This window comes from Crocodylus siamensis, chromosome 3, assembly GCF_052110815.1.
Source record: "Crocodylus siamensis isolate JL-2025a chromosome 3, ASM5211081v1, whole genome shotgun sequence".
Classification (NCBI taxonomy): Eukaryota; Metazoa; Chordata; order Crocodylia; family Crocodylidae; genus Crocodylus; species Crocodylus siamensis.
The window spans coordinates 198,727,800-198,750,852 of record NC_143397.1 but is presented as its reverse complement, the minus strand read 5'-3'; the positions used below and the strand labels follow the sequence as shown (position 1 = coordinate 198,750,852).

At 43.3% G+C, this 23,053-nt stretch overlaps 1 protein-coding gene across 1 annotated transcript in view; it reads right to left on the bottom strand.

The window, feature by feature from the left end:
- Nucleotides 1-1,772: 1,772 nt before the first annotated feature.
- The window catches only part of PREX2 (phosphatidylinositol-3,4,5-trisphosphate dependent Rac exchange factor 2), a 300,944-nt gene continuing 279,663 nt past the window's right edge, over nt 1,773-23,053 (bottom strand). The window contains exons 38-40 of the mRNA XM_090040116.1: nt 16,281-16,383; nt 6,273-6,340; nt 1,773-1,907 (exon numbers count right to left, since the gene is read on the bottom strand). Coding sequence (XP_089896242.1) covers nt 1,862-1,907; nt 6,273-6,340; nt 16,281-16,383 — 217 coding nt within the window. The 3' untranslated portion in view covers nt 1,773-1,861. The remainder of the gene's footprint in view (nt 1,908-6,272; nt 6,341-16,280; nt 16,384-23,053) is intronic.

The window sequence follows — 23,053 nt, the reverse complement described above, 5'->3', positions numbered from 1 at the left end:
TAAGAAAGTAGAATTTCGTGTTTATCAAAATGTTGAAAAAAAGTTTCCAGCAAGTATCAGAAGGATGTAAACTTCAAGAATGGAGGGAAAATTGTGACTTTACAGAGTGTTCAGTATCATTTTTTGTCACAGTTAAAGGAAGTTAACAGATTTTATGTTTAAGCTTGGATGGCTACATAACTGGTATAACTACATATACACATACTGCTACTATAATATATGTCTTTACACATACATTTTTGTGTATATAAAATATTTACTTTGTTGTCAAAGTTAATATCTGCATATAAAATCAAGAATACTGAAGAATGTAGAAGTACTAACTCCTCCTTTGGAGAAAAGTAATAAACCAATTATATGTCCTATGGAAAGAACACTCTTTGTAAAATACAGCTTGTACTGAATTCTCATCTATTTCTGAGTTAATACATTTACTGAAATTTCATACGTGAATAGACAACATAGAACTGAAAAAACTATGTTGTAGAGGTTTGTGTGCAATTATAGAAGTATAATTTGCCATAATACTTATATTTTTAGATTATAGTCATCCCTCCCTAATATCTAGATACTACTACCAGATGCAATATTTTAAAATGTAACTCTACTTTAATGTGTATACATATGAAGGGTCTTTCAGGAACATTTATTTTCTCTGGAAACACTTTGGTCAGAAAATAATTAAACATGAATAATGTTTTTCCTGATCCACGTAGATATTCAAAACATCCTACAAAATCAAAATCATAAAATTATGAAACTACCAGTCTGCAAAACCAACTTCAATAGCCGTAAAACTTTATGCCAACAAAATATTTTATACACTGACATAAACATATGAAGTTTTGACACTATGCTTTACTTACATACCATAAAATTCAAAATTTTCCAGTTCAAAGCTAGAGCACAGCCCTTTACCCAGTCTGGTTAGACATGATACCATGTACAATACTTTACAAGATAAACACAACTGTATGGAGATTTCTGAAATATAGAAGCCCAACAAAGTAGAGCAGCTGCTGCAGGCTGAAGTTTGACCTTCCTTCTAATTATATGTTAATATCACCCTCCTAATATCAACCACACTCTCTCTCCCAATATATCTTCAAAAGCTATATTTTAATTTTTATGCAATTTAAAGGGTTGCACCATTTATACAAGATGAAATAACATGCTCTTTCAAATCCGTGATGACCATGGATTCTTACTAAAGTAACTGAGTTTACTGTGTTGGAATTCATATTGTACATTGACTGCTAGATCCACATAGTCATTCCAAACTCATTGGGACTATTTGTAGTTAGGTTCTTAGTCTTTAACATGTACGTGTTTCATAGACCAAAAATGTTAATTTCTTATTGCTAAACTTTTGGAGAACATAATAACAGTATCTTAGTGGGAAAGACACAAGTTAATCAGTGAGAGAGATATAAATGCATAATGCATTTAGGTAATTTTAAACTTTTCTTCTTTCCTGGAGTTCACTCAGTGGACTTGGATGACATTTTGATGTGGTTCACATGGGATGGCTTTTTTAATACTGCTGTCTATGTGCAAAAGGCAACTGTGTTGCTGACCTGGCCATGTCACCTGCAAATTCCAGTGTAAAATTTCCAGGAAAACCCCCACAACGTTCAAATTTTACTCACGTGACACTACAGTACATGGAGCCCAAAAATATTTTTCAACAGTCTGTTACCCAATGATGACAGAGAAATATTTAAGGACAACCTATTTCTTTATCCTGAGTAAATAAATTCTACTTGTCACTTCACCAGGCATGTCCCATTAGAGTGCATCTTGATTTTGTTTTCTAGTCCAATATCTTAAAAGCAGTTTATTATATTTTGATTCATTCTCCTTACTCTTCTCCAGCAGGAGGTGGAGGCTGGCACAGCTTGTATAATCTATCAAAAAAACAGAAAGAATCACTGTGTTGTCAGAGGATAATGTCACCATTAAAACTAGCCAAATTCAGGCAAAAAGGGGCTCAACCAAATAGAATCAATTCTGTATTCAGTAGGCGCATCTACACGTGCACTTTACTGGAGAGTAGACTAATACGCTGTGCAGTAAAGTGTCACCATTTAGAAGTGTGCCACAATTAGAGTGGAGTAGACTAATTTACTCCAGTGTAGGATAGTCCTGTCAAACACAAGTATTGTCCTATGCCAGAGTAAATAACTGTGATTAAATGAACATGTAGCTGGTGACACAGGTGCAAACTGCACCCAGTTAGCCGAGTCAGCTGGGGGCCAGGCTTCTGCCTGCTGCTCTACCTGGGCTCAATTTACTCCTGTCACCAGGCACACATTCAGATGCTATGCCCAGATTAGTTTACTCCAGTGCAAATTGCACCAGAGTAAATTCAGTCACATTAATTGCAAGTATAGATATGTCCACTGGTTACATCTACACGTACATTCATGTGCATGTCTACATGAGATGCTAACTCTGCAGTAGTTTAATAATACTGCACAGTAGTGTGTCACAGCCCAAACAGTACTGATACACTACTGCACAGTATTATTAGACTACTGCACAGTAACATCACTAAAAAGGCATTCGCTGGCTCTGCTGCACAGTAACTCTGGTTACTGTGCATTTATTTAGTACTTGATTATACAAGTACTAAATTAAATGCACAGTAACCAGAGTTACTGCATAGTAGCACCAGCAAACACCTTTTTTAATGATGCTACTGTGCAGTAGCCTAATAATACTGTGTAGCAGCATATTAGTAGTGTTTGTCTTGTGACATACTACTATGCAGTATTACTAAACTACCGCGGAGTTAGCGTCTCATATAGACATGCCAACTGTGTATCAGAAGGGGCTCCACTGCAGTCAACAGCATAATATTGGTATAAAACCAGTGAGATCTGAATCCAGTTACAGAACTTTTATGGTGTTTGCAAAAATAAGCACCTGCTTATTATTCAAACACCTCACTATTAGTAACTGTTCATATTCTAACATTCAATATCACCACAGCTAGACCTCCGTAAAACCACATGTAATTGCTGATCTGAGTGCCTAAAATGGAAAATCGGGTCTCAACACTGCTACTACTGACTTATTTTGTACTCCAGCTGCCACAGCTGTAAGGTCTTTCTTCATCAAACAAGCGATTGAGCATTTAAAATGCAGTGATTTTTGTAACAACATCTCCACTTAAGATAGCACTGCATCTCTTTCTCCTCTCTCCCAGGCATTTTAGTTCACATGCATAACAGTATGTGGTCCTAGCTGGCAGGTCCTCTCTCATTTTATTAACTACTTATTTTTTCATCTTTTGTGTAAGTGTTATGAATTGATGTCTTTATAATAGTAACTTAAAAGATACCTGGCCAACTCCAGTGTGATCTGTAGTACAGCAAGCTGAAGCATAGATCTGATCTGGATGGTAGGGCTGTGTGAATGATTCCAGCCTTTTTTTCTGGGCAATATAAAGTTACATTGCCTACAGTAATTATGGCTGCCTGAGATGTTGCCAGTGTAGTTCCTACTGTCAGTCCACATGCACCTTATGAGTGTATGTGTACTGCCCTAATAAACACTGCTATTCAAACACTCCAGTGTCACCTTTTTCTCCTGTTAGTGGACATAAAAGGTGAAATGACAGCAGTCTCCCTCAGTTCCCATGTTATTTAAAGCCAAAACTAGATAGCTGTTGAGTCCAAAGAGGAAGAATGAAAGAAAGATCATGAATTCATACAGACATTTCTAAGAACAGGTACTGTAACAATTGTTCTCTCTTCAAGAATTCTCCATAAAGCTGACTGTAGATGACGAGCAAGTATTATCCCCTCAAGATGTTTTGAAGCATACTAGGCACACCACTCAAACTAGGACTACAACTACCGCTCATCTGTCAGAAGCAACCTTTTACAAAGGTCAATGGATTACTCTATACCCCTACCTAGCATATTCAGCAGCTGGCCTGCTTTTGAATCAGATGGAGGATGTACCTTAAACTCAGATGCAAGAAGTCCTTTTTGGTGGAAGAAATACATAAGCCAACAAACAATACTGAGTATCTGGTTTGATATGCTCTATGGTGAAAGAGGTTAGCCTTTAGAATGAGTTGTTAGGACAAAAACAGAATTATGGCTGAACACTTTAGTTTTCTTGGTCTCAGAGACCAATGCTGAAAATGAGTTTGGGCTTAGGTTTCAACAAAACCTTGTATCTATATAGAATATTCTATTAGATCTATATCTAATAGAATATAGATATAAGGGCTAGCAGATGCATCTATTAGTGTCTGTCTGAAATGATAGCAACTAAGAAAATAGTCTTCAGTGGGCATGTTGACATGTGCTATTAATGTGCTTTAGGCTTACTGCACAATAAATTATTATGCAATAAGCCTTCTCTGGAAGCATATCTCCAAGTGCAACCTGTTGGGCACAGAGGCTGCTGATTCTTGACAGTGAAAAATCCATCAAGGTTATCTCATTTTGTTCATAACCTGATAATCTGGGTCAGACCCTATGTCTATCTAGCCTATTACTCTGTCTCCAACAGGGGCAAGTAGTAATGTTTTAGAGAGAGTATATGAGAAAGCCATGTCTGATATAATTCACTCCCCTCCTTTCATACCTTCCCAGGCATCAACCATCATTGGTTTAGGGATCCCTGACTTTCTATTTAGTAGCTCCTAATGGACACCTCCTCCAGGTATGTGTCTAATCCATTTTTGAACTAACTGCCTCTACAACTTCTGTGGCAAAGGGTTTCACAAATTCACAAAAGGAACTTCTTCCTGTTTGTTTAAAATCAGAATCCTGTTAATTTTAGTGGACAATCCCTTTTTCTTATATTCTGGGAATTGGTAAATACCAGTTCCCTATGCATTTTATCCATACCCTTCATGATTTTATATCCCTCTCATCCTTCTTCTAACCCTTACAGTCTCTTCTGATATGGCAGCTGCTCCATAAGCACAATTATTTTGTTGCCCTTCTCTGTACCTTTTTCTACATCCATTTTGTGATATGGAGGCTAAAACTGCACACAGTATTCAAGATATGGGCCCATCTTGGATTTATCGTGACATAGTGATGTTTTCAATTCCCTTCTTAGCGATGCCAAACACTTTACTGGCTTTTCTGGCTACTGCTGTGAATTATGATGAGGTTTTAAAAACCAATCTACAATGACTGAAAGGTCTCTTTCCTGAATAGTAATAGATTGTTCATAGCCCAGCACTGTATATGTATAGTTGCAGTTATTTTTCCAGATATACATTATTTTGCATTGTTAACACTGAAGTTCATCTGACACTTTTTTGTCCACTCAGTTCTGTGAAATCTTCCATGAATTCTTCACCATCAGTTTGGAATTTGATTACCAGGAATAATTTAGTATCACCTGCAAATTTAGCCATTTCACTATTGCACTCCCTTTTCCAGATATTTTTTCTTATTCATCTCTCTTAATTATTACTTTATTTTTACTGGAATGTTAACACTTCAGTAGATCTATCTGCACACACATGTATGTATGTATCAACATCTATGTAGCTATATAGTATATCAATTTGTAATTACTATTTAACAATAAAATATCATATTTTAAAATCAACCTAGCAAACAATAACTAGATTAGTACAACCAGTTTAAGGCAAATCCAAGATGAAGAAACACACAGTGCCAGAGTGAGTTTAGTTATATTCAAACGGTGAGCCCCTTACTTCTTTGAAAGCATTTGTCAAGTGTCTAAAATCCATTATAGCATTAAAGTCCGCATAAATACAGCACAGTCGTATTTTTCATTCTAATGGATGTTTTGGTAAGACACAGAAATACTGCCTCATTTTTAAGCTAGTGGAAAACATGATTTAGATAAGATATTGCAGTATAATATTTTATAAAAACAGAGCATATAAGATATTGCAGTATAATATTTTATAAAAAAATATTCAGACATAAATATTTCCCATGAAAGATCACAGCCTGGAAGGATTCTCTCCTGCTCCATTTTTTAAAAGCCAAATCTGCTCCTTATGATTTAAAAGAAGAAAGAAAATTTTCCTTTAACTTTTCTAAGTGGTGCATATGGTTTTTCCTTTATACCTGCTTTACTTTTCATTGGATTAAAACAATTAAAAAACAAAGTAATTCTGTGGGCTTTATAAAGCCAAATTTTGCTCTTAAGTACACAGTCAACTCTGTGAGAGCTGCATGCATTCATGAATCTGGCAGAGAGAACTGTCACAAACTAGAAAAGGTCTTAATTACAAGCAATTAAGTCTACCCTTTGGTTACCTTGGGACAGACTGTGGTGTTCTGTCCCTCACTCCTAAATTCTTGGCAGTGTTCTGCACTCTTGCTCCCTGAAAAAGAGAAAAACAATTTTGCTTCATATACAGCTAATGCAAGTTTTGGTGTACCTCCTGAATAAACATGTCACTACAAACTTTATTAATAATTTTGCTTCATTAAGGATGCCCTACCTAACAAAAATTCTGCAGCCAACAAGGAAAAAAAAAACACATCCTAATAAAAGGAACTACAACTAATAGTCACGAAAAGAAGCTTTTCCAGTTCTCCAATTTGCTAAATAACATATATTGTATTAACGTCAATCCAGACCAAAAGCAAGAGAAGTGCTTAACAAAACTTGAGATTGTGAAGTGAAAAACTACACTGCTTATATACCTCTGATTTAATTTGCATGACATCTCTCACTCTTCCTAATAAGAGGCTTGATATCAGGCCCTTCACTCCAGCAAAACTCCCATTTATTATAATAAGAATTTGAATGAGCAAGTACTACATGTTCCTTCCTAGATCTAAGAAAGCTTCCAGTGAGCACCTGCTTCTTCAACACAGAAAAGGCAGGCAGTGTTAAGGCATTATTTTGAGACTCAGTCTAAGAGGAACTCTGTGCTTTGCTCTTGGCTCTGTGTAAACTTGAGCAAATTAATTAATCTCATTGCGTCTCCTGTCCTCTATAAGATAGAACAAACAGTACTTCATTACCTCACAGGGATACTGTGAAGCTGAATTAATTAGAAGTATGAGTCAAACACACTGAAGAGCAACACAGAAAAGTGTCTATAGAGACACACAAGCCTCAACATGTGGAAGAGCAGTATGGGTAAAAATTCATGATAAAATTGGGGAGCTAGATTTTCAAACTAAGGTTTGACAAAATATTGTCTGATTGCATTTTCTAGATCTTAGAGGAATTGGAAGCTATCTCCTAAATTGCCTTTGCATTATTGTCTCTCTTGTAAATTCAAACTCAAAACAAAATAAAGGAAACATTAACAGATTTTCAGGACTTGAATAGGGTAGAATAGTATTGTACTTAGCTGTTTGCAAACATGGAAAAAACCCCACACACTTTACTTGGAAGAAGCAATGCTCTAGTTCAACTTGGCTCCGCAGCATCTGTATAAATCAGGCACTTCCACAGGGCTTTTTGGCACTTTTATCTAAAGTCAATCAGCTATTAGATAAAAGTGCCAAAAAACCCCTACTAAAGCGCCCAATCAATACAGATGTTGCAAATCTGGGTCATACTAACTCAGCTTTTGACACTGTCTCTCACCTCGTTCTCATTAAGAAACTGGGGGGCTGTGGTGTAGACACCCACACAGTCAAATGGGTCGCCAACTGGCTGGAGGGGCGCACCCAGAGGGTGGTAGTGGATGGGTCCTTCTCAACCTGGAAGGACGCGGGCAGTGGGGTTCCGCAGGGCTCGGTCCTCGGGCCCGCACTGTTCAACATCTTCATCAGTGACTTGGATGAGGGGGTAAAAAGCACCCTGTTCAAATCTGCCGATGACACTAAGATGTGGGGGGACGTGGGCACACTGGAAGGAAGCAACAGACTACAATCAGACCTAGACAGGTTACAAGGGTGGGCGGATGAGAATAGGATGGGTTTCAACACAGACAAGTGCAAGGTGATGCACCTCGGGAGGAACAACCGGCATCATACCTACAGGTTAGGGAACTCCCCTCTTGTCAGCACGGAGGCGGAAAAGGATGTGAGGAGGCAGTTAGGAAGGCCAACCGCACCTTGTCATGCATCCACAGATGCATCTCGAGCAGGTCCAAAGAGGTGATCCTCCCCCTCTATGCAGCCCTGGTCAGGCCGCAGCTGGAGTACTGCGTCCAGTTCTGGGCGCCACACTTCAAGAGGGATGGCGACAGCATGGAGAGGGTCCAGAGGAGGGCCACTCGTATGATCAGGGGACAACAGGACAGGCCCTATGAGGAAAGGCCATGGGACCTGAACCTATTCAGCCTCCAAAAGAGAAGGCTGAGTGGGGATCTAGTGGCCTGTTATAAACTAGTCAGGGGGGATCAGCAGGCATTGGGGAAGTCACTGTTTCCCTGAGCACCACCAGGAGTGACCAGGAATAACGGTCACAAGCTGGTAGAGGGTAGGTTTAGGTTAGATATCAGGAGGCGCTACTTCACGGTCAGGGCGGCTAGGGTCTGGAACCAACTTCCAAGAGAAGTGATGCAGGCTCCTACCCTGGGGGTTTTTAAGAGGAGGTTAGGTGAACATCTTGCTGGGGTCATTTGACCCCAGTACTCTTTCCTGCCATGGCAGGGGGTCGGACTAGGTGACCTGCTCAGGTCCCTTCCAACCCTAGGAACTATGAAACTATGCCTCTTCTGGGTATGTGCTGGGCTCAATGCAGGCCATGCTGAGTAAGTACAAGTTGTTGTTTTTTTATGTCTGCAAGCAGCCTAAGTGCCTAAAGCTTTTTAGAAACCCAGTAAGTGGAATGAAATTTAGCCATATATATACATATATATATACACACATATATGAATTTCAAAAGTAAATTCTTGATTGTAGAGATTGACATATGATTAATTTAACCAAATGCAACTGTATACATACTATATAAATGAAAATATTAACATTAATCATAGGTAGACCTTGATCTGTAGTGGTATCTAAGAAAGAAATATCCACCTATTTTTACATCAATTGTATCATCCACATTATTCTATTGCAAAATTTTAAACAATTCAACACATCAGAATTTCTTTGGACCAGAAATGCTGAGTTTTGGACAACCATTGATTAATTGAACAACCACTGATCTGTATCTTAAACAGGACTTTCCTCCTCTATTTCACCTTTTATAGGCAAGGGTTCTCTCTTTTTTTTTTTTTTTTGGTGGTGATATCTTTTATTGGACCAACTGTATCACCAAAATAATCCTTGGCTATGAAAGGTGAAATGGAGGAGGAAAGTCCTCCTTCAGATAGACCAGCAGTCTTAGTACAATGTGTGTGCATTAGGGGTGTGCGAAGAGGCCGTTATTCGATTTGGATTCAGCCCAAATCAGGGACAGTGATTCAATTCATTGATTCAGATCACTGTCCCTGATTCGATTCAGCCAAATCCGAATCTGAAGATTCAATGCTGATTCAGAGTGTCGCGGGGCACTCCCGCACCCTGCTCCTAAGGAGACACCACCCGGGAAGGGGAGGGGTGTAGCAGGGCACCAGGGTGCCTGCTACTAGCAGGAGGAATAGGGCTGCTGAAGCACCCTGGAGCAACACAGATGGGGGTTGCTAGGGCAACCAGGCAGGGCTTGTGGCCAGGAGGGGGGCAGGGCCAGGCCCTTATAAACAGCTAGGCCAAAGCCTAGCTAGCAGTTCCCTTCTGGCAGTTGCAGGAGCAGGAGCTCTGTGGCTGAGCTGAGTGGCCAGAGTTGGGGGCTTGCAGCCTTACCTTGCTGACCGGCTGTGATGATGCTAGGGACGAGAACACCCTGACGAGAGGTAGGGTTGGGAGCCCGAGGGGGGCTCGGAGTTTACATTACGAGCAGGGAGGCTCTGTGGTGATTGTGTTATAGCCAGTTGGCTCAGCTTGTGTTATAGTTACACCGGAGGACTGAGTGAGGCTGTAGGGGTGAGAGGAGGCCTCACAGGAGCGCCCCAGCAGCTTGGGGGTTCCCGGTGCCCAGCAGAGGCACAGTGCCCGTGGGGCACAACTGTTTGCGCCGGGTGGCGCGGGGTACAGGGTTTGGTCCCCAGCCCATGAGGGCGGCAGTTTGCCCAGTGGGGCAAACGACCCAAGAAAGGGTCAACGGGCCAGGCACGGCTATGGCCACCTGAGCCCCAAGCGCGGGAAACGCGCAGCGCGAGGAGCACGGTACAGGCCCCAGAGAGGGCGCAGTGCGAGGAGCGCGGTACAGGCCCCAGAGTGGGCGAGAGGCGCGGTGAGCGCAGTCAGAGACCCCGAGAGGGGCCGCAAGCGCAGAGAGCGCAGCAGAGACGCTGAGAGGGGTGAGAGGAACTAGGGCGGCGGCTACATGCGAGGCCCAGGGGCGCCGGTAACAGGGCGGCGGCAACGAGCCAGGCCCCGGGGTGCCGGTAGTAGCCGGACAGCGGCAAGACAGGCCCGGGGTGCCAGTAACAGGCCGGTGGGTAGGAGCCCGGCCCAGGGGCGCCAGGCGGGTGACGAGCCCAGGGTGCCAGAGGGAGAGCACCCGAGGGGCAGGGGACCAGACAACGTCCCACGGAACAGCTGCAAGGCTTGGGGTATGCTGAAGGGGAGGTTTGGAGGCACGCATTTGCCCATAAGGCTGGAGTGAGAGTACCCCCACTTTGGAACGGAGGTGATACCAGCAAGGTGTTGTTAGGTGTAAGTAGGCAGCCTCCCATTCTGAACCTCAACATCAAAGACGTGGCGGGCGAGTAGAGGGTGCCAGATCACCCTAATTGGCACAGCAAAGGGGCATTAGCGAGCTCACGGCCACTCGCGGGCGCCACCCCATGACACAGAGAATCAGTAATTTGGCCACAGACACAGCTTTAAACATTTTTTCTACATACCTTGAGGTAGTAGGCATGCCTCATGAACACTGTGAAGCTGGGGTGGATGAAACATTCCACAGGAGTGTGCGGGGGGGGGGCTCCATGTGCTCGGCAGCAAACCTAGAAGTGGATCAAAAGTACTCCTGGTCCACTTCCAGGTCCACCAGGGAGCATGCTGCCCCCCCCCCCCACTCCCCTGGCTCGACAATTGGCTACAGGGGACACTGGGTGCCCCCCCAGACCCAGGAGGCACCAATCACCAAGCTGGGGGGGTATGGGCCCCCCCGGTGGACCTGCAAGTGGACCAGAAGTGCTTCTGGTCCCCTTCTGAGTCTGCTGATGAGCACGCTGGGGAGCCCCCCATGCTTCTGTAGGATGCTGCATGAGCCCCAGCATTGCAGCATTGATGAGACACCTGCTACCTAGAGGTATGTAGAAAAAATATTTAAAGCTGTGTCTATGTCTGAATCTCTGAATCTTTCTGAATCTCTCCAAATCAATTTAGAGGGTTCCGATTCAATTTGGAGAGATTAAAGGGTCCTCAGATTCAGTTCAGATTTGGAGATTTGGCCACTGAATCGTGCTGAATCTCCACCAAAATGAATAAGGGACTGAAGCTTTGCACAGCCCTAGTGTACATAGTCCTGAGGTACTTATCTCTTTTAACACCTACCAATCACTTGCTATTTTATCCTAAGGAGAATGAAGTCCAGCCAGATGAGATTTCCTCTCTTCTAAAAGAAGCCAAAGATATATGTCGAGCCCCTCATACTTTTTCACTGCTAGTGGCTAACATTGCTTTGTTTTCTAATATGGTTTCTATCATTTTCATTTAATAAATCCCAAGAGATTCATAGAAGCCATGAAGAGAAGCCAGAGTCATAGATGCACCAAGAGTTTCTGAAAACTGGTCAGACAAAACTGAAACCAGAAGCTTTCAGCACTTGATAGAGTAGATCCCTAAGGCAGGCTTATTATCCTTAGCATTCTGACTAGGTATTACAGGAATTCCTTTGGCTAGGAAGGCTCGAGCCAACTGGAACTGAAAAAGTAGAAACAACTTATTACTACCGGTTCATTATTTTACACTAGTTGCTTTCCTTTAAAAGATATCAAGTTAAAGTTTACTTTTTGAGGAGCCCTATGTGATCTGACTAAACATCATTAAAGGCCCTTGTTACATCTTACACTTTAAACCGAAAATATGTTAATTGGCTTACAGTTCATGCCTGAGTGGGTGGTGGGGTGGTACAGGGACAGCATTTCCTGCCCCAATAAATAAGATAAAAATAATAGCAAAAATATGCTAAGTAAATTGAACTAGGCTTAGAATTAAACTTGGTGTAGAAAGGCTGTTGCCAGGTCTTAAGCCCCGTTTGCCACAAATAGTTGATACAGAGCTTCAACACCACAGATCTTTTCATATACCTTATGCACTGGGATACATTTCACCCTGTTTATTATATTTTTAACCAAATATGCGTTTTCCTAGTTTGAGCCAAACTATAGGGGCTCGCTATAACCTCACACATTGGATCTAATGGATCTCCATTACATGATTCAAATCTGTACTAATATCTGACTAAAATACTTGTATATTGTGTGGATTTAAAACAAGTATTCTTTTTCCATTACTAGTTTTTCCCATTAGTTACCCTTTCCTCCATACTCTCACTAACATTTAACCCATTTTACTTAATATTTATAATTTTAAAAAATTTCTAAACCTTGGACTTCTCTAATTGGACTATTATAACCCATCTTTCACTGGGAAAGTTATATTTTACCATGTCTTCCCCCAACCAATCCACAAATTGCCAGTAAGATTAGTCTCCACTACAGACATGCCCCTTCAAACCCTTTCACAGTTTGCCTCTCTTTTTGTATTGAGGTCCAACCCCTTTCCTTTCAGGACCACTGCTTAGACCTTTACCTTCAGTTTATCTTAATTCCTTTCCCTCATCCTGTATGCCTCCTCTTCTCCTTCCCTGTTTCTATCTCATTTTTGTACCCAGATCACCTCCTATGTCCTAGCTTTATTCTGATTTACTCTTAAAACCCACCAGATTCCTAGGCTGAGTAACCAGATTTCATCTTCTGGACTAATGTTCAGCCAATGTAGGTTGTAAGTACCTACTCGATACACTTATTTTTCCACTGTAAGTAGGAGGAAAAACCTCCCCATCTTACACATTCTGTAAAATACTGTGTATACTTATAGTATGCTGTTCTATAAATAATAAAATCTTATCTCACCCTCACCAACAACATAGGAGGGAATCAAGACAGCAGCACTCAAAATACCAACATCAACTTAGCACAGCACACACTATCCTATTTGGAAACATCTGTATTCTCCAAAGGCCTGAACTTCTTCCCAGAGAAGAAGCCTGACAAGATACTAATATGTGGATAATTAGAAGAATTCTTCTGCAAACTTTGCTGAAAGACTACTTCCACAGCCAGGGCACTACCACCTCTAACAACCTTCCTGCCACAACTAAGAAAACAAACAACAATAAAATATCAGATTGGACACTTCCCAACAATCATAACTACACATTGGACTATAACATTGGCTATTTCAATAAGAAAGCTAACAGCAAAATTCTCAACAAAAGCCAGGACCACAACAACCTCTCCCTTCAGAGAGAAAAGCCGTACAGTCCCTGAGACCCAACAACTAAAGAGTAATCAAACCAGTGGACAAAGGTGGAGCTCCTTTCCTTAACCATCAAGACTACATCAGTGATACTGACAGAAAACTATCTGACACAAAATACTATAAAGAACTTGGGGAGAACCCCACCACAGAATTTGCTCTGGAACTGGAAAATATCATCACATCCTTCCCATGCCAACTTCAGGAAAGACAACTTCTACTTATCCACCAGTCTTCCACTAGGACCTTTCTATTTGCTCCCCACCCCATCCTGGGCATGTGGCCGGGTCAAGCCAGTACCAGGCTTTGTTCCTGTGCATCGCTTCAGGCCATGGAGGTGCAGCCAGTAGGAGCCACATCAGGGTCAGGCAGGAGCTACACCAGCTGCATCCATATGGTGTAGCCCAAAGCAATGCGTGAAAACACAGCTCAGTACTGCGTTAGTGGCACCTGCACCCCTACCAGGCCCCAGCCCAGCAGAGCCTGGATAACCCACAGCTTCCCCCTGCACCCCCATCCTGTCAGCAGGGAGAACTGTGCCTGAGCTCCAACTTGCTGGGAGCTGGGCTTTCTGGGCTGTGAACAGCTGCAGGATCAGAGTTGCACACAGGCAGCCTCACTGGGCAGAAGCCTGGCCAGGAGCTCAGCACCCCTGCCTTGGAATGTACAGTGGGGGCTGGGGGGCAGGACAGGGCAGATGGGGAGGGGAGTGACTGCTGCTGCTGCAGCTGGCTGGCATGGGGAAGGGAGAAGGGCGAGAGGCCTTGAAATCCTATGGGCCATATTTTGCCCACCCCTCTCTAAACAGTCCCTATTTGAGCTGCTGCTGCCACCACCCTGTACTCTGGCCACTGTTCTTAAAACAGCAGCAGCAGCCAGGGACTATTTTGGACTGCTCTTGCTTCCAGGGTGTGGACTCTGTGGAGTTAGAGATTTTGGTACCCCTCCTAACTTGGTGCCTGGGGCAGCTGCCCTGCATTCACCACTTGTGCTAGTGGTGACACGTGACCACATGAGATGGTCACAGCCCAGCATCCCTTCCAGTCTGACCAGAGGGAATTCCTTTTTGACTCCAAGTCTGAAAAGCAATACAACTCTCATGCATGTGAATAAAATACTGGAATAAAATAAAATACTGTGACTAGAATACTGTCTGTCCTCTGGAAAGAATGTTGTTTTTTTTAATATCACCATGAAGCTTTGTGTCCCCCGGCACCCCACCCACCCAAGCCATTCACTGCCCTATATCTAGCTATGACCAATATCTGATACTTCAAAAGGAAAACAGGCGCGTGCACACACACACACACACACACACACACACACACACACACAAATGAAAAACTATTAGTTCATCACCTCCTCTAGAAAGCTGTTTTAAAGTTTAATTGCCCTCAATGCTAGAAACTACATCTGATTTTAAGTTAATTTTTTCTGACTTCAGCTTCCACACACTGGATCTTGCTATGGATTTGTCCTCAGGGTTGAGAAGTTCCCTAGTATGGTGTGTAAGTAAATGGATGCTCCAAGCAAGTCACCATGTACAAATTCTCTCCAACAGGTCAAGCTTCGTAAACCTCCTACCAAAACACTACTTTTCAGCCCCTGGATCATTTTAGGGGACCTCCTTTGAACCTGTTCCAGTATTTCTACTAGTACGGCAGAAAACAAACGTAGACAGTTTTCAGGAGGAGGCTTATTCATGTCATGTACTTTTCTACCTTTATTTGATATTCCATTTTTATACATCCTGCACCTAGGATCACATCAGTTTTTTTGGGCAGAACATCCCATTGAGAGCTCTGGCTATTGTGATTATCTCCAATAACTGTCTATCCCTAGGAAGGGTATGAAAAACAAAAAAACAATTAAAAATAAAATGTTAAAATTATGACTGTTGAACAATTAAAAAAAATAATCATAATTAATCTCAAGATTTAAAAAAGTAGTTGTGATTAATCACAATTTTAATCACGCAGTTAAACAATAATAGAATCCCAATTTATTTTAAATATTTTTCGACGTACACACATATACACAAACCCTAGATAGTCCCCAAGACCTAGCCCTCCAACCCATGCCTCCCCCAAACACTTACCTGGAGTGTATGGGGGGAGTCTATTTACCAGCTGCTGAGTCTGCTCCAAGGACCCTGTTTGGCTGGTGTCTGTGTCTGGCTGGCTGGCATGTACCTGTGTGTGTGTCTGACTGGTGCGTATGCACGTGTGTGCCCATGTGCACCTGTGGCCCAGCAGCAGCGTGGGGGAGGGGCCACTTTTCCCCCAGCAGCTCAGGCAGGCATGCACCAGCCCCCAAGAGAGGGGCTGCTCTTGCAGCACAGGCAGGCACACACTAGCAAGGGGAGAGGGGCCACTTTTCCCCCAGCACACAAGCAAGCACACAGCAGCAAGGGGGGGAGTAGCATGAGCATCTTTTCCCCCATCACAAGCAGTGATTAATATATGTTAAAAAAAATGCAAAATCAAATGAACATATTAATTGCAGGCATTAATTGTGATTAATTGACAGCTCTAGTTAAATACATTTGATTCAAAGATCTTAATCTGAAAGTTTAATATATGAATACATTTAATATAGTCAGCATTTAAAAGGTTAATTTATTAAAGCTCACTAATGGCTATGATAGACATTCAGAATGTCGGAACTGTGACAGTCTTCTACAGTTACTTCAGGATTATTCTATGGAAGACACTATAATCATCCAAGTCACAATCAATGTTGGGAAAAATGAGAATATCATTCTTGGAATTCCTATGGCAAATGATTACACTCTAAAGTATAAGATAAGCCTACCTGTTTGCGCATCACATCCGTAGCTTGCATAATATAGCGAGGAGGTAGTCCATGGCTCCTAGCAAGAATTATAGCCTGTTCCAGAGTTACACTTAGTGTGCAGCTGCAAAAAGAGAGACTTCAATTAGGTATCAGTTATCATTACATCTGCTAAAACATATTTACTGGTTAGTCAAAGAGTAAGGATCAGAACCCCAAAACAAACCTATCAACCAAAATATTGTGTAGATAGAGCTATTTGCTAAAAACTCGAAGAAAGCTAACTGCAGACTAGTTGCTGAACAGAAGCTAGTTCAGCTCAACCTACACATAACTCAGTATAGAAAATAAATTCCATCTAAATGTGATGTTTAGTTTTGGACATAGGTTATAACTAAAAGGAACACAAAACACTTTACAGCTTGTAAACATTTATACAAAGAGTCAACAATTCTTTTGATCCACATAATTTTTTAAAAGTCTGTGAAGTATGTGAAGTATAAAGTATGCGAAGAAGTCCCATAGAAATTAAGGACAGCAGATCTTAGTCCTATGCCTGGCAACTGAAGGACAGACTTTTGAGGATTTTTAAAGTCATAAATTAACAAGCTGATGAAGGCAGGCTTTTAGACTAATACTATCCAGTTTTCCTAATTTAAAATTAAAAGATCTGACATTCCCTTCTACTCATTGAGATGACAAAAGACATAAGAATAAAGTAGAGTAACAGGAGACAGAGAATTATATGGTCTGAAGCAAGTCACTTCTGTCATCAACAACTCCCAGCTATACATGTCCATTCCTTTACGCCCCATGCTTATGTAGGGAAGCTACGGGGTTTAGAGGTATGTTCTGTGTAGGATCTTGCTACTGATCAAGAATCACAGTGGCTTGCATAGAAACCAGATTAAGCCACTTGCTGACTCCACTTACGTAGGTGATTACTTTTTCAAATTACATATGTGCATGTCACCATCTTGACTTGTTTTATTTTTAGTCTGTAGGTCCTAATTTTTTCATTTTCTCCTTTCAAAATCTGTTGCTTTGGCCATTGATACAGAACTTCCATTAATGGATATAACTCTTCCACAAGGTTTTCTGTCATTTTAAAAATGTAATCACACTCCTAAAATTAGGGCTGTCCCTTTGCTTTACCATCATACAAGTATCAAAATAATTTATGTGAGTACAGATTTAGGCCATGAACATGCCATTTGAAGCATGCCAAGTACCACTGAAGTGCTGCAACCAGTGAAGGTGAAGATATTCATATTTAACAAAGTGCTTTAAAACTGACTAAAGCAGGGGTTCCCAATCCCTGGGCTGCAGCCTAGTGCTGGGCCATGGTGGGTTGGCTGCCAGTCCGCAGCACAGTCAACTGCTGGACCGGAAGTGGCAAACCGTGACCCCCCAGAGCCGGGCGGAGAGGCCGCGACTCCTCCTGCACGGCCCGCGGCAGAACAGGGTTTGGCCCACCTCCCCACCTGGGGGATGGGGGTATCCTTACCTGTCTTCCAGCCAGGAATTCTGGCCGTGGTTGGCTGTGACTGCTGGGCAGCGGTTTGCCAAGCTGTGGCCACTTCTGGGCCACAGTTTGCAGGGCTGCAGCATAAAAACTTTGGGAACACCTGGGCTAAAGCATCCTTTAAAAATGGCCCTCACGTCGGTTCTTAGCCAGAGTGCAGGACCTCCATCTAACCCAGGAGGTGCACAGCCCCACCAGGGGAGACGCCTTGTTGGACCTGGTGCTGGCCACGGGTGATGACCTGGTGAGGGGGCTGCGGGTGATGGGCCACCTGGGAGACAGTGATCATCGCTTGCTGGAATTCACCATCCAGCGTAAGGTGGCAAAGGGCTGCAGCAAGGCAACAGCCCTAGACTTTAGGAGGGCTGACTTCAACAAGCTAAGGAGGATCGTTGGGGAAGCGCTGAGGACCCAGAGGGGAAGGGAATCAGATGTCGAAGGTGAGTGGTTGCTCCATAAGGAGACGATCCTCCATGCCCAAAGGGAGGTAATCCCAACAAGGGTCAAAGGGAGCAGGAGGGCACATAAACCCCCATGGCTCACTAGGAGCATCCGGGAATGTCTCCTTGCTAAAAGGGAGGCATACACCCAATGGAGGGATGGGGTCATCACCAAGAAGGACTATGTTACAGTCGCCCGAGGATGTAGGGGGGCAGTCAGGAGGGCCAAGGCAGAGATGGAGATAGGACTAGCTTCCCGGATTAAGGACAATAAGAAGCCCTTCTTCAAATACATAGGGGGTAAAAAGAGGGTCCCGGGTAATGTGGGGCCCCTGCAGGACACGATGGGCAACTTAGTCATCACGCCAGATGACAAAGCTAACATATTTAACGATTTCTTTGCCTCTGTCTTCCTAAGTAGGGACCAGTTCAGCCACCTCCCTGCTGGGCCCCCCTTGGGCCCCGGGAGAGACACGCCTGGGCCAGGGGTTAGCGAGGAGTTAGTTAGGGTACTTCTGGAGAGGCTGGACGTGTTCAAGTCCGCTGGTCCGGACGATCTTCACCCTAGGGTTCTACAGGAACTGGCCGAGGTCATTGCGGGACCCCTGGCGCGGCTCTATGAGCACTCGTGGTGCTCTGGTGAGGTGCCGGAGGACTGGAAGAGGGCAATGTGGTCCCTATCTTCAAAAAGGGAAAAAAAGAGGACCCGGGAAATTACAGGCCAGTTAGTCTTACCTCAATCCCGGGTAAGCTCTTTGAAAAAATTATCCTGGCACACATCCAGGAGGGCCTTGCGGGGGAATGCATGCTCAGGGGCAACCAACATGGGTTCATCAGTGGCAGGTCTTGTCAGACTAACCTGGTGGCCTTTTACGATCAGGTCACCAAATCATTAGACGCAGGGGTTGCTGTGGATGTAGTCTTTCTGGACTTCCGGAAGGCTTTCGACACTGTCTCTCACCCTGTCCTCATCAAAAAGCTGGGAGACTGTGGTGTCGATGCCCACACAGTCAAATGGGTCGCCAACTGGTTGGAGGGCCGCACCCAGAGGGTGGTAGTGGATGGGTTCTTCTCGACCTGGAAGGACGTGGGCAGTGGGGTTCCGCAGGGCTCGGTCCTCGGGCCCGCACTGTTCAATATCTTCATCAGTGACTTGGATGAGGGGGTAGAAAGCACCCTGTTCAAGTTTGCTGATGACACTAAGATGTGGGGGGATGTGGGTGCACTAGAAGGGTGCAATAGGCTACAAGCTGACCTTGACAGGTTGCAACGGTGGGTGGATGAGAATAGGATGGGGTTTAACACTGATAAGTGCAAGGTGTTGCACATGGGGAGGAAGAACCGGCACCACACTTACAGGTTGGGGAACTCCCCTCTTGCCAGCACGGAGACGGAAAAGGATCTTGGAGTCGTCATTGACTCCACGATGAACATGGGCCGGCAGTGTGGGGAGGCAGTCAAGAAGGCCAACCGTACCCTGTCATGCATCCACAGATGCATCTCGAGCAGGTCCAGGGAGGTGATCCTCCCCGTCTATGCGGCACTGGTCAGGCCGCAGCTGGAGTACTGCGTCCAGTTCTGGGCGCCGCACTTCAAGAGGGACGTGGACGATATGGAAAGAGTTCAGAGGAGGGCCACTCGTATGATCAGGGGTCAGCAGGGCAGGCCTTATGAGGAGAGGCTACGGGACCTGAACCTGTTTAGCCTCCACAAGAGAAGGTTAAGGGGGGACCTTGTGGCCTGCTACAAACTGGTCGGGGGGATCAGCGGGTATTGGGGGAGTCCCTGTTCCCCCGTGCGCTGCCAGGAGTGACCAGGAATAACGGTCACAAGCTGGCGGAGGGTAAGTTTAGATTAGATATTAGGAGGCGCTACTTCACAGTCAGGGCGGCTAGGGCCTGGAACCGGCTTCCAGGGGAAGTGGTGCAGGCTCCTAGCCTGGGGATTTTTAAAAGGAAGTTAGATGAGCACCTTGCCGGGGTCATCTGACCCCGGTGCTCTTTCCTGCCAAGGCAGGGGGTCGGACTAGATGATCTACCTAGGTCCCTTCCGACTCTAGCTACTATGAAACTATGAAACTATGAAAGGAGAAACGTCTCTGAAGTCCTTCATTTTGCTCAGTCCTCCAGCATCCTGCAATCTTATGCTCTCCACTCCCAGCTCTACCTTCTGTGCAGAGCTGTTGTGCTTGGAATTTGTAGTGCTCCAAGTTAGAGCACAATCAGAGAGCTCCAAATGTATGTTTGTCTATACTTGATTGCTTACATTAGAACCTACGTACCAGCCAATCTGTCAAATCCTTTTTGAAACTGAAAACACATAACATTCACATTCTGCCCGTTTCCTTTCATGTTGTATGTTTAAAAGGTGTTGTTGTTTTTTTAAATCGTGGGGGACACAGTAAAGAAAACCTTTTCATAACTATCAGCAGCCAAAAGTCCAGTCCTCCTCCCACAGCCTCCCACCCATGTTGCTTGCAAGAGGGTGCTGTGTTGACTGGGATGTCATCTTTCAGTTCAACATGAAAGCCAAGGTGCTGCCCCCCTGCAATTTTATGATGGTATTTTTTACCACCCCTGGTGCTCTGGCCGAACTCACATTTCAGCTACTGCCTGTTGCCAGCTTACCCAGCACAGCTTACCAAATGCATCAGCAAGTGAGGATGCTGCATGCAAAGGAGCATTATTTGCAACTATACATGTTGTACATCTCTAGGACTGTTTTTTTTCATGAGAATAACTGTTAATCTCAAATTTTAATGTGGGTCTTAATCTTGATATTTAACAGTTAATTCACTAGAGCTTGGTACATATAACTCAAGCCAAATGTATGGAACCCAATAAAAATATATATAAGACTTTTACCTCTTTCAAAATAGAAAAATAAAAATGGATGGAATTTCCCTCAAATAAGTTTTGCTCTGCTGCTTTACCAAGATTTTGTCAGGCAAAAAGTTAAGAAAATAAGTCACAATATCACTATATCCCCAAGACTTGCAAACTCAAGCTCTACTTGACAGGCATGAGAAGTAAATGTCACAGGCAAAGATCTTACCCCCAAAACACCACACTATCAACACCACACAAACATCAACAGGTTATCAGTTTGTATATACCAGTTAACCTCAGCTGCCAAACAAAGAGATGGCTTTTCAGACAGACAACCAGGACAAGAGCCTTTGGACAGTGCTTTACACTTTACAGATCAAAACTGAACCTTTGAGTTGCCTGTAGGAATAAAGCCAGTATACTTAGATGACATAACAAGTCCTCTTTGGCTCCCACCACCTGGATAACTGTATTCTGCACCAAATGAGTTTCTTGATGGTTTCAATGCAGAGGCAAGTGGAACACTTCACAGTAATCATATCAAATCTGTTATGAGACCTATATAAAATATTCTCTCCTCCCAGTACCTGTTCAATAATATGATAAAGGTTAAAACATACTACCAAATCAATCTTTGAGCAAATATTGACCAGCAGGTTCTGCATGCCTTGTATTATGCACACATTATGGACAATATGTTTCAATCAAACACTCACACTGCTAAGCAGAAGATCTGTAGGAGGAAAACTGTGTGTACTTAACTCATGCTCTCATCTGAAAAAAATGACAAGCTTTAAATACCACTAAGTAAATTTATGGACTGTAAAAATTTCAAATTAGGAAGAGAAGAAAACAGAGATCAGGTTTATATGGTCTCTCTATTAATGGCTTTCTGTGCAAATTCATAAGTCAATGATTTCCTTCAATAATTAAATCAGTTTTATTCCCAAGTTCCTTATATGCACTGACCTCAAAGTTAACAGGAAGCAGAAGTCTATTGAATTTTATTGCTATATACCTGATTGAAGTGCACAACAGGGTATGACTAAACTTTCTAAGCTGTTTTACTCTCTTCTCTTTGAAAAGTAAAGTATTGCCCCAATACAGGGCCCATTTTGAGTACAATTCCTGAGTATCTGACTGCAAATGCAGCTGCCACAGCCACCACAGGAAGAAAGGGAAGTACCAGAAAAGTGATTTAATGAATGGCATATTAGCCTGGAGGAAACGATTATAAACTCCCCCCGCAGGTGTGTGGTAGCCAGTCAGCCATAAACCCATCCTGCTTCAACCAATGAGAACACAATAAGAACAAAGAGATAATTTTTTAAAAGGAACCTAAGATTTTCTTCTTACTGATTAAGCCAGTCCTGGTCAAGCATCCTCATATCTGCAGGGAGTGAGGAAGCTTTGTGTAAGTGTCTTGAATTAATTCCAATTCATATTAACACAAAATAATGCTTTCACCTCAGGGTAAAAAACACAATTTATAATTAGGGATCTACTTAAACCGTGGAGAAACTAAACAATTGTTGCAGGTTGGCTGTGATATAAATAGCAAATTCCACATATATTTCTTGAATGTGGTCTGGTGGCTTCACCCCTTGGCACTGATTGGTAAAGAAGCCCCAGTGAAGGGAGATGGGGCAGCTGCCAACTTGTCTGCTGCCCTTCATGCCAGCTGGCAGTTCCCTTCCCTCCCCTTGGGCAGGCTGTGAGGTTGGGCCACAGCAGCAGCAAGAACCGCTGGCTCCCACTGGGGAGCCAGCATTTTATTAAGTTTTTCTTTTTTTTTAGCTGATTTCATGGACAATCCCAGATATTGCAGTTTCCATGAAATCCACAGAATTGCAAATTGAGTAGACCCTTATTTATAATTTAAAAACCTATGGTAACTCTAACAAGTATTAAAAATGGCTCTCTATTTTTCTGCTTCTTCATTTAGTAGCCTTTGACAGTAGCTCGGTCCTAGTATCATTGCCATTTTTATTGTCAGTCAGT